This window comes from Suillus discolor, assembly GCF_016758755.1.
Source record: "Suillus discolor strain FC423 chromosome Unknown F5147scaffold_43, whole genome shotgun sequence".
NCBI classification, from domain to species: Eukaryota; Fungi; Basidiomycota; class Agaricomycetes; order Boletales; family Suillaceae; genus Suillus; species Suillus discolor.
Genome location: NW_024541290.1, coordinates 80,560 through 91,688, shown reverse-complemented (window position 1 = coordinate 91,688; position 11,129 = coordinate 80,560). Strand labels below are relative to the sequence as shown.

The 11,129-nt window shown below is 43.4% G+C and overlaps 5 protein-coding genes across 5 annotated transcripts; 1 reads left to right on the top strand and 4 right to left on the bottom strand.

Moving 5' to 3' along the window:
* Window positions 1–326: 326 nt before the first annotated feature.
* F5147DRAFT_552958 (uncharacterized protein) lies at window positions 327–668 on the top strand (the record flags this gene model as incomplete). Its single annotated transcript, XM_041430435.1, has 2 exons — window positions 327–397; window positions 449–668. Coding segments are annotated over 2 exons (291 nt in total), but the record flags the coding sequence as incomplete, so codon positions are not given.
* Window positions 669–2,135: 1,467 nt separating this feature from the next.
* F5147DRAFT_561794 (uncharacterized protein) lies at window positions 2,136–2,567 on the bottom strand (the record flags this gene model as incomplete). Its single annotated transcript, XM_041430601.1, has 1 exon — window positions 2,136–2,567. A coding segment is annotated over one exon (432 nt), but the record flags the coding sequence as incomplete, so codon positions are not given.
* Window positions 2,568–5,737: 3,170 nt separating this feature from the next.
* Window positions 5,738–6,211, bottom strand: F5147DRAFT_808682 (uncharacterized protein; the record flags this gene model as incomplete). Its single annotated transcript, XM_041443400.1, has 1 exon — window positions 5,738–6,211. The coding sequence occupies exon 1, from the start codon at window positions 6,191–6,193 to the stop codon at window positions 5,738–5,740; it is 456 nt and encodes a 151-aa protein (XP_041290609.1). The 5' UTR covers window positions 6,194–6,211.
* A 953-nt stretch (window positions 6,212–7,164) lies between these two features.
* On the bottom strand, window positions 7,165–7,395 carry F5147DRAFT_554764 (uncharacterized protein; the record flags this gene model as incomplete). Its single annotated transcript, XM_041430475.1, has 1 exon — window positions 7,165–7,395. A coding segment is annotated over one exon (231 nt), but the record flags the coding sequence as incomplete, so codon positions are not given.
* Window positions 7,396–8,552: 1,157 nt separating this feature from the next.
* F5147DRAFT_654626 (uncharacterized protein) lies at window positions 8,553–10,207 on the bottom strand (the record flags this gene model as incomplete). Its single annotated transcript, XM_041433883.1, has 12 exons — window positions 8,553–8,774; window positions 8,831–8,950; window positions 8,999–9,053; window positions 9,102–9,159; window positions 9,184–9,196; window positions 9,248–9,270; window positions 9,327–9,390; window positions 9,436–9,520; window positions 9,630–9,695; window positions 9,745–9,886; window positions 9,940–10,066; window positions 10,127–10,207. 12 exons carry the CDS (start codon window positions 10,205–10,207, stop codon window positions 8,553–8,555), a joined length of 1,056 nt encoding a protein of 351 aa, XP_041290607.1.
* Window positions 10,208–11,129: the final 922 nt, after the last annotated feature.

The window sequence follows — 11,129 nt, the reverse complement described above, 5'->3', positions numbered from 1 at the left end:
CTACCTCACACATGGTCTACCCTTCCTGCATGGTCGTTGTATCGATGGCTACACTCCATCATATCATCGTCTCCCAAACCTCCGGCTCTCATTCATGTCTTTGTTTTATACTCCCCTTCTTTGAAGTTTATTGAATGTCCATTGCCATCTTTGCTTACTCACACTCTCTCCAATCGCACTGCAGCTGATCCGACCTTCATACCTGGTTGTACCCTCGCACTGCCTCTGTATGACTTGCATGCGCCACCGGACCATCCTTATGCACATCAAGTTGGCATAATGGCTATTTGTTCGAAGAGCTGACAAGGCACTTCTATATTATGTAGGATCTTCCCCCAGTATTATACGAACCCGTGACGTGTAAACCGCCTTGTCGTGCTATTCTCAATCCATATTGGTATGTCTCTTCTCTTCCTTCCTGAAATTCTACTAATGATGTGCCATACAGTCAAATCAATATCAGAGGCAAACTGTGGATTTGTCCATTTTGCTTGACCCGCAATCCTTTCCCGCCACATTATAAAGATATCTCTAACACCAATCAACCCGCTGAACTACTTCCCAAGTACACGACGATTGAGTACACTCTATCTCGTCCCGCTCAGGCTCCACCTGTCTTCCTGTTTGTCGTCGATACCTGTCTAGATGCTGATGACCTCAAAGCACTCCACACTGGGGGCAGAGACCTATTTTCCCATGTATCAAATGTTGAACACAGTGTGATCTTAGACAAACTGAGATCACCATTAATTCTTGCATAAAATTATGATAACAATTAGAATTTTGTCAACATTTGTCCTACTTTATATCAACTTGAGGTGTGTTTCCACATGAAAATTGTGTCCAGCCTGTCTGCACTTTGTGATCAGATATTATATTTGTTCTGTTGTAAGTTTTTGACCTCATTTTGCCTTACAGCTCCATTGTCATCACATTTTTAATAACTTTCAAGCTTTCATTGTAAGTTAATTTTAACAGCAATAACACTGTGTGTATTCTTCTGTCATTAGAATTAAACTGAGAGAATTGTATCTGTAATTGAAAGCAACATGCTACTTTCATTCTGAACAAATTCTAGGCAAGTTTTCATTTATATCACCTTGTTCTCTTCCTACACTCCCACTTTTCTTTCTCTAATACATCATGAAAAAACTAAATTTTAGTGACAAAACAAAGTTTGATTGAATGTAGAGATAATTTTTACTTTACTCTGTTAAAAAAATCAAGCATAAAACAAAATCAGTTTCCTTTTTGTCACAAAATCAAAATTTGACCAAAGTCGACATTGACAGTCAACAGTCAACAAGTCAACAGGGTCAATCAATATTGACTGGCACATAGATTGACTGTTGACTGTTGACTGTCAATGTAGACTTTGGTCAAATTTTGATTTTGTGACAAAAAGGAAACTGATTTTGTTTTATGCTTGATTTTTTTAACAGAGTAAAGTAAAAATTATCTCTACATTCAATCAAACTTTGTTTTGTCACTACAGTTTGTTTCCTGTCTTGCATACCTATTTCAATTTTGAATCCTACAGGCGTGGCGCTACGACCCGAATTGCTTTTTCCAGATGATAACTTCAAAACAAAGCAAGGATGTCTTGTTTATTAGACTACCAACATTTGAGGACAGGGTTTGGACCAGCAATGCCTATGAGGGACCATATTGGACGAAATAAAATCAAAACGATAAAGTAAACAAATCGACGTTATAACTAAAACTCAAATTGATTTCACAAATGTCATCCACATGGCTTCTCAAAACTCTAAATCATTTCACAAAAGTCGTCCACCTGCTGGCTCAAGTCATCCTATGCTCACTGTTATCAATGGCGAGCTCAAGGTGGGCTCCACCCTTTGCATGTCGGGTCACTAGTCACTAGTCACGGTATGGCGGGTGCGTGACACTCGTACCAGCATTTGCTTAGTATAGTAATTAATCAACCACAGCAAATGTGTCCACCTTGAAACAAGCACAGCCTGTTGGAGGGGACAGATGGGTGTTTTCTGTTAAAATGAGCTGGCGCCCAAAACATGGCAGCCCTTTTAAGCTTGTCAGATACAAGAGCACAGATGGTACTAATAAAGACAGGACTTACACTTGAATCTTGATGCATGGAACTTCTTTAGCTTCGCACATCTCAGAAGGTCTAGCTCTGCTTGAGATTTGCATGCTCTGAGCTGGGTGACTTTGAGTGGTGCAGACATAATGCAGACGCCAAGAATGGCCTTCTGGAGACCATTGACAATAAAATATCTCATCATACTGTCAACGTAAATGGGCCATTCAGATTCAAGTTCAAGAGTGAAAAGTGCAACAGTATATGGGTCTTCATCTTCTGCCCGGGAGACAAATGAAATGTCAATTCTGGGTACTGGTAAAAGTCTGGCACGTGTTTCCTCAAATACTGTTGTAATAACAGTGATTTTGGCTACAATGCTGGCCTCCTCGAGTATGGGAGAGATTATAAGTAACAATGGTCTTTCTGAAAGGTGCCATGTCGCCTCAAAAATGTTACCAAAGTACTGCACATTTGCGCCAGGCTCTGGAATGTATGGTGATGCGCCATTGTCATACAATATTCTTTGCAGAAGAGAGGAAACTGAAGTGTGATGTTTGCTTGGGTGTCTCTGTAGGTTAATGATCCATTGAATGATGCAAGGGAGATCATGCACCCGCCTGTGTGACACGTGACCCGACGCGCGGCGCTGCGTGGCTCATCGTCAGCGACAATGAGGATGACAGTAGGAAGTACTCTTCTGAAGGTACCATGTGGATGACTTTTGTGCCAAGAATAGAGTTCTGAGAAGCCACGTGGATGACTTTTGGTTATCACACACTGGGGGTTTCAACATTTTACCTCTTGCAAGATTTCAAATTTTCAATCAAAAGCAGATCTGGACCTGGCTAGACCATTCCAGACCTAGCCTAGAGCATTCCAGAGCACTCTGGATTACCTTTAGAATGTAATTTCACTGGCGGCAAAAGGTGGTAAAATGTCAGTTTCCCCGCTGTGTCATCCAGAGATTTTCGAACATAACACGACTTTTGGGTTACCATGTAGATATTTTATATAAAAATGATTCAATTTATTATTGTCTCCTCTGGGCCGTCATAAATGCCACCCAAAAACATCTAAATAGAGCTATGTACACTTATATGAGTAGTAGCAGAGGACATATGCAAACCGAAAATACAGAAAGTTCCAATGCAGCCCAGTAGATCAAGTATTGAGATGTGAGACGAAGAAGTGGGACTCAGGGAAAACAGTATTACGTATCCAAACAAGCCATTGGTGTACCACAAATGCGAGACTTCATATGTGAGGTTTGGGACGCTAGTACGGCAAAAAGATAGCTTCAGAATTTGCCTAGACTGTTACAACCTTCAATTTACCTGAAACTTTCAGGCGTCCCTTGTACGTGCTTATCGTTTTCTGAGTGACCCAACGAGGTTCTCCAGTTGCGCCGAGCCAGAGGCGATGCATTGGAAGGATAGGGTGTACGTGATTCTCTTTGACAGCCTCCCGGCCACACTGATTACTCCATATCCACATCTGACGGCCAGTCGGTGTAGAAAGTGACTGATGGATGTAGAGATCCCTGCACTCAAGGGACACGGCAGAGGAGAAAGTAGAGGTTCACAGCCACGAGAATTGAACCAATGCATGACTTGATTGAGACCACGAATTTTATGCTCAACACGATGGACATTGCACCGAGAGGTACTGGTCACTACCGGAGAATGGCTGAGAGTCGATCAGTTGACTGGACTAGATGGCCTGGCCTGAGGATTTGGCATAATTGTCAAGTGTGATTCTGGTTCTGGCTGGGCTGCAGAGGCGAAATTTTCAGAGATGAGTTGAGGGGACAGAGAGCGTGATATCGATGTCGATGACAGGGTACGGGAATGCGATCCCACAGTTTGAAGATGCACCATGGTATTATTCGAACTACGACATTGAGATTGCCGCTGTGAGGCATCTGAGCTAATCAAAGGAGAGCGAATTTGAAGGTCATTTTCATGATCGGGGGGGCTAATGAAAGTAGCATAGCATTTCCAAGTCGTTGGCGACAAGATAGCGCCTGCTCTTGGAGACACTGTGTGAGGCTGGGTAAGATTTCCTCGAATGATTGCCGGTGAATAGGGTATGCCTGAAGACATAAGTACATGAGCTTCCCTGCCGAAATATTTTGAGCTATTATACATACATCTAGTCCCCGTGTAGATACAGCAGAACTCAGATACACGTATGCTTCCCCAGGCTTTGGGAAAGATTGACGGTGAACTGGAACAGCCTGTTGTAAGAAAAAGAGTTAACAAGACGCTCTATGCATGTTGAATAAAAGCTAACATCATGCTTGTGTCGCCGTACTTGTCGGTATGGAGCACTAATTGTGCGAAGAAGACGACACAAAGTTGTATGAGTTTGGTGCTTCATGATGATGAGTAGAATATCTAGGTTGAGAGTATATCTGAGTCAATCTGTCATCAGAGGGAGTTGTGTCCTGAAGATTGTCATTTTAAAGTCGGTGGGTAGTGCATGTGTTAGACTAAAATGAACAATGAAAGTGAAAGGCTCGACGACAAATGAGCCTAGCTATCGGCCGCAACGTGTAGTAAGACAAAGCAAATCAATAACAATGATCGAATTCACAAATTGACACAGGTCTAAGCCTCAAGTCCTATTGTCTGCTGCCTAGCGACCAAAGGAGCATGAATTGAATGATGAAAACCTGTTCTATTTCTCAGCCAATTTACATATGACAGTCTGGGTCGATGATCGATTTATTGTAGCAGTAGACGACCATTTTCATTTGTCCATGTGTACATCAAGAAAACCCTTTGGAAAATCAAGCTAATTCTCAGATTATGCTGAATTCAGTTGAACGCAAAACATCAATCATATTTATATTCATGGTACTACGCACTACAACTCATCTGTACTTGTGGTGCCAACATGTTCTTCATGACGCTAATGAAAATAGTTGAAGCAGGTTTAAAATCGAAAGCGTGAAACATACACAACTGGTATTAGGAAACCGCGTCCAACAAGAATCACACCCAAGAACTGTGAGGCACGCTAGGCACTGAACATGTTAATGCAATTAGATAGAATTTCACAGCTGACGGACGCACAAGCATAAGTCGATACCAGGAGCATGGCTGTCAAATGGTGACTAGCAACGGGATGAGTTAGAAAGTCGGAGGAAATCGTAATTGAACAAACTCACTTTCACGAATTCGAAAATGATAGTTGATGGCCACAAGAACAGGCCATGAGACTGTTGACTGTTGCCTGAGTGCGAGGGATATCAACCTGATCCAAAACAATGGCAACATCAGACGGAAGCCGCGTAGAGTACAAGAAAAATCAAAAATCAAAAATCATGACAATGAAACAAGTACTTATGATGTGCCTTCTACAATGAGAGCGCTGGCAGAGATGACGAGAGGCGAGGCAAACATGTCTGGATCAAATAGTGAGATGACATCGAGGCGATTGTCAAAGGCGTGTCTTGTTGGTGACTTGATTATGGTTTCGAAGGTTCAAGGTACCAAGAATCAAGTTGCAAAGCTTAACATAGAGACATGGCAACATGAAGATGAGATTTGATTGAGTCATCGTTGGTAAACAGCAGCGGCTGGGGGTAGTCCATATCGTTGAACGCGGACTTGAAGTTGCGCACTTGGTTGAATTCAACCGTGGGAGCTTAACCATGATTGGTCAGCATCATAAAACTCTATACCATGACATCGTCCGCATCGATGAGCCTGCTGCTGGGTTCATGACCTCAGAAAGCTTTCCTTGCAATGGAGGAGTAGAAGAATGGTTTGAGTTGAGAATCATATGGTCATCAGATGGCGAAGGGATGCTTGATGTAGGTGACAGCGTCGCAATAGGAGGAAGTGCAATAGGAACAGATGGGCTGATATGTGATGCATGGCCAGGTCCAATGGGGCGGGAATGAGGCGGAAGCACTACGGCCAGCTGTGGTGGACTAGTTTGGTAGTGAGATTCTGTGTGACACAACTCTGGAGGATGTGAGGGCTGGGTATGGAAGGGTATAGGCGATGGTCGTGAAGCTGAGTCTAGATGTTCTGCGATGGAGTGCAGGTCGCTAATGAGACTGGAGAAGAATCTGAAGAACGGCTTCTGTTGAGAGAGAACACCTTGTTCTTCGTGCATGTTCGCCAGAACGAGAACAAATATTGACAAAATATTGGTGAGGTAGTGAACCTTTGCCTGGTTGTTGTCTATTCCAGAAGTGTCACTATGATACTTGATGATATAGACAATCAATCATGACATTGCATCAAGAACTTGGAAAGCGCATTCGGACTCTTAGATAGCATGTGAACAAAGATAATGAATGTACGTATGTGGCGAGCAGTCAAAAGAAAAGTGTACAGCGTCAGTCAGTCCTGTATAAAGTATATACGAGCCAATGGGAGTCGGGGACTTGCTGTGGCAGCAGCCATACGGATCGAATATCATAATTCCTGAATTTCGGAATCATGATGCTTGTCGCTAAACATGATCTGAACTCCTAAGCTCCGGAAACATATACTCAACCCCTGCCAGGTGAAAAGTCAGCCCCAAACCTTCAAAGGTTTGACCAGCCAAGTTGTGCCAGAGTTCAATATAGCTATTCACACTGGTCTGTTGTCAGGTGTGAGAGATATAGGGAGAGGAAGCAGCAACAATCGACCGACTGGCACCACGTCGATACCCAAACATCTAACCCAAATGGTCACCACCATAAGAATCATCAACAATATTCCACCAATGCTCCAGTAGGATCGCGAAGAGTCCTTTGTCGCATCAGTATGATTCTTTAGGAGGATATGATAAAGTCACATACTGAAATCTTTTTCGGAGCTGTCATATCGACAACCACTGTGAGGATTTATACAGACAAGGAGAAAACATCTCTCACTAGATATACTCGCCCTCCAGATCCGAACATAATTATCTGATGAGGCTTCTGATGAGGCCGTTGTGATAAACCTAGCCTCATTTTTGCAATATGCCTTTTCTAATGGATCAGTACCGGTCCAATCTGAAATACACCACAACAAACAAACCAATGCCTGGATTATATGGTGTTCTAGAGGAGACATTAAAATCGGTCCACTACTAGCAAAAACTTGGTTCATACCATCGTGTCTCAATATCTGGAGGATGTTCTTCATATTTCCAGAATATAGCAAAACATATCCACAAGAGCTTCCGCACAATATGGATTGGTCTTCTTCGATGAATAGCGAAGGTAGTGGGACATTATAGATGATTGGAGTTGAGAGGTTAGCCAAGTGCCTGCCATTACTGATGTTGTAACAATCAAAGCTGTCAAGGAGATTTGACACCACGGCATTCCTTCCATCAGAGGAGAAACAAGCACCTCCCCTGATACATTGTCTATATCGCCTAATTATCACAATGATGAAATAATGCACTTACACGTGTCTGCTTTTAGGCCAGATGGTCCATTCTGGTTGGAGAGACTCGATCAGCCAGGAACTTTGACAATGATCAATCAGATATTTTCTACCAGTGCTAGTAAATGACAATACCTACATGATTCCATGTTGAAAATACACTGTGACAAGAGAACATCCGTCGTTACTGAATTTCAGAACACGGGGTAAGAATAGTAAGAACTCGTCGTGATTCACACTGCCAGTCTTAATGGTAGGCGGCGGCAGAAAATTGACACCGAATGTCCAAGGGTCTGTAGTATGCATCTTAGCCATTGTGTGTGTTACTCTTTTTCAGCGGATGCACCTCTCACCTTCAGAACGGTTGAATAAGATGATGTCTGTCCCTACTGCGACGGCGAGATACCCATTGCAGGTATCATAAGCCAATGTCTCTGCTGGAGCATTGACCCCAGTGCAAAGACAATAAGCTTCAGGGCGCTCGAGATAGACATCAGATCGGAACCTAATGACATTACTGTTTGACTCACTTCTGCATGAAGGTTCATAACTGTGACACTGCCCCTTGCATTGCCAATGAAAATAACACCAGGCTTTCTTGGATGCCATAGAAGTGATGTTACAGAAGTAACAACTCTCACCTTACACAATTCCTTTCCTTGTCGAAAATCAAAGAGCCGAAGGTAACCGTCATCATCTCCACTAGCAAGTAAACGATTATCCTGCGAAAAGCAGATAGCATTGATCACAAAGTGAGTGTGAGGAAGGTCATACAGCAGGCAGTACATCTGCGGGTCTAACAAAGGGGAGGGTGGCTCTCAAGCACTTATTAGTACACCACGGCCCACGGCTGTGCTATCATATAATGGTTACAACTTACTATGAACGTATCGGTAGCATACTATGTAATCAGCCAATGGAAATCGGGTTAACGTCAATCGGAGTGCTCTCCGCTAAAGTGTGCTAACCAGTGATCCGATATGTGTCATGCTGATAGAGTTCATCAATGACAACTAAGTATCAGGTCCGAGTCATCAGGGCCGTCATACATCGAGCAAGCATACTACTAGTAAGTCCAAAATATGCATGATTCGTGAATCCTGGAATCATAATTCTTGGCGCCCAACGAGATCCTCAACTCCTAAGTTCTCTCCAAGCCATGTTAAAGTCATTACAGCCCACGAAATTCCAGACGAAACGAGTGACCAGAACGCAGATTTGATCCAGTACCAAATGAACTTTAATGTTGGGGCTAAAATCTTAGAGGCTTGACTGGCCCGGTCGTAGCATAGTTCTAAAATCTTGAAGATATATCTTTCTACATGGGTCTGTCGTCAAATGCAATCAGTAAGCAGGAGCGGGATATAGCACATAATAGACTGACCCGCATTACGTTGATCTGCGAAAAGCACAATAGGAAGCACACGAGAACGAGGATAGAGAGGATGTCGAGTTTCATTTGGCATTGCATTTCTCGATCAAAATCCCAGGCAAGGATATTCCACTGAATGACTTAAGCATTTGCAAATGATGATTAGTGAACAAGACTAACCATGTAATTGCGGACGTCCTCCCACCATGAGTCGCCAAGAATCTGGTCTAATTGACTATTAGCAAATGCCTCGGAGTATCCAGGTGGGGTATTCATATATCACATATCTCCAGTTGCTCGCCATAAAACTATCTGGGTCTTTTCGCCCATCCCAACGGAACCTACAGCAATGTATGCAAACTTACTACCTTGATAGGTCTGTCAACGATTTGTCAAATGTGGGCATATAGAAATGTATAATATACGCACAGATACTTGTTGCATGATGACGTCTAGATAAGTCAGAGGTTACAGTAGGGTTCTCACTGGTGGAATATTGCGCACGGACCTTGGTGTTCAAGCATTTGCAAATGCTCCCCAGACAACGTGTCCCAAATTTTGACACTGCCTGTCTGCGAGCCGCATATAACAGCTCTCCCACGATGCAAAAAGCTTACACCGAGTGGAATGTTGATGCCTGTATTTGTGGGCTGGAGGAAAGATTGTAAAGGTTCCTTCTCGCCTAAAACATACAAGTTCATTCTGATATTCATGTTTGAAACAATTAGGTAGCGGAAATTATGAGACAATGCAGCATAACCACTAGTAGTGTGCAAAATTAGCTTATGCGGGCAAGAAAACAGGGATTTACATTTGACGTCGACTGAGGGGCGGGACAATGTGCCATAACACGTCGTGTGTCTTCAAATCCCAACATCTACAAGATATCAAATGTGTGGCCACAGGTAAAAGACGATTGAACATACATAATGCCATGATTGAGGTAGGATACGATCAACCTTGTCCCGTTCTTCAAGAAATGTACGGATCTCAGATGCACTCTGCTGTCTGGTAACATGTCGGGGAAATCAGCAGGTTTGGGGAGGATTACAAACATCGCGAAGGTATCTGCTCGGGTGTGGAACATTTAGGACGCATGAAGAGATTGTTTGCGGGCTCACTGCCTAAAATTTCCTGTGCAACGTGCACTTCAGATCCAATGCTGATAGCCAAATAGCCTGTGACCGTATCAATATCCAAGGCATAGACTGGCGCTACTGTGCCAGTCAGTACTTCATGGTCTGGGTCCTGCAAATGTACAATAGATCTGTCAGAGGTACCAAGTTTGGTATTTGTGTGATAAGTTACCTGAAAACGATCGATGAGCAAGGTTTTTCCATTCTCGCATCCGCAAAACAGTCTTGACTTGAAGCGAGGGTCCCACACCATTGCAAATACGGGGCTGGGGGTGGTGATTTGATGTTGTATAGTTCCCGTTGAAGTATCCCATATTATAAGTTGAGTGTCATCTCTGCTGCTAGCTAGAAGGTGACCTTTGGGGGAAAACTGCAAGCAGCTGATGGAGTCGGTGTGTCCAAGTAGAGTTTGGTGGACTGAGTAATGATTCTCTTGCATTCGCGAACAACAATACCTGGGTCCAACAAGGGTAGGTTAGCAGATGGCGACGATTCAGAAATCGGACAAACAAATGATCTTGTAGAGCCACAAGAAATTGATCACTGGCTTGGATCAAGGCTTGATAGGAAGGTGTTCTGATCTAGATCTTCCGAAGGAGCTAGACAAAGGGAACTTTATCAGCCCAAAATGTCGGTTCATGCGAGACTATTTGAACAGAGCACGTTCTAGCACGCTCCGTCATCGGACATTCTATTGTGTGACATGAGTCGCAGAGCCGCACCTTCGTTACAGTTCGGACCTGTCGAAGAACCCCTAGGTTTCTCACGCCACTTGTGTGCCCTCAGATAATATGATATCAGAAACGAATCAGAAACGGATTGAGCTGAGTAACTTAGTGGCAAGAAAGTGACAAAGTATCGTGGATTGTGTCGGTCAACACAGTTGGGCGAAATATATTCAAAATATGCGTGTGTTGCAGAGTAAAGATTGATGTCATTCGCCCTATGGGCCTGGTGAACCTCCATTTGCCAGACATTTACAATTTTATGTGACAACCACGGCTCGGCTCAAAATCGGGTCCAAGGTCATGAAATTATGCAGAGACAAGTGTAAACAAGCAAGTCTGACTGGTGCCGGGGAAGATAAGCCGAGACGGCCGAAAACAAGTGGTGGCAAGGCGTAAATGAATGCTAAGAGCGTGATGGCAACACTAGGGCTGTAAGCACGCGATTCT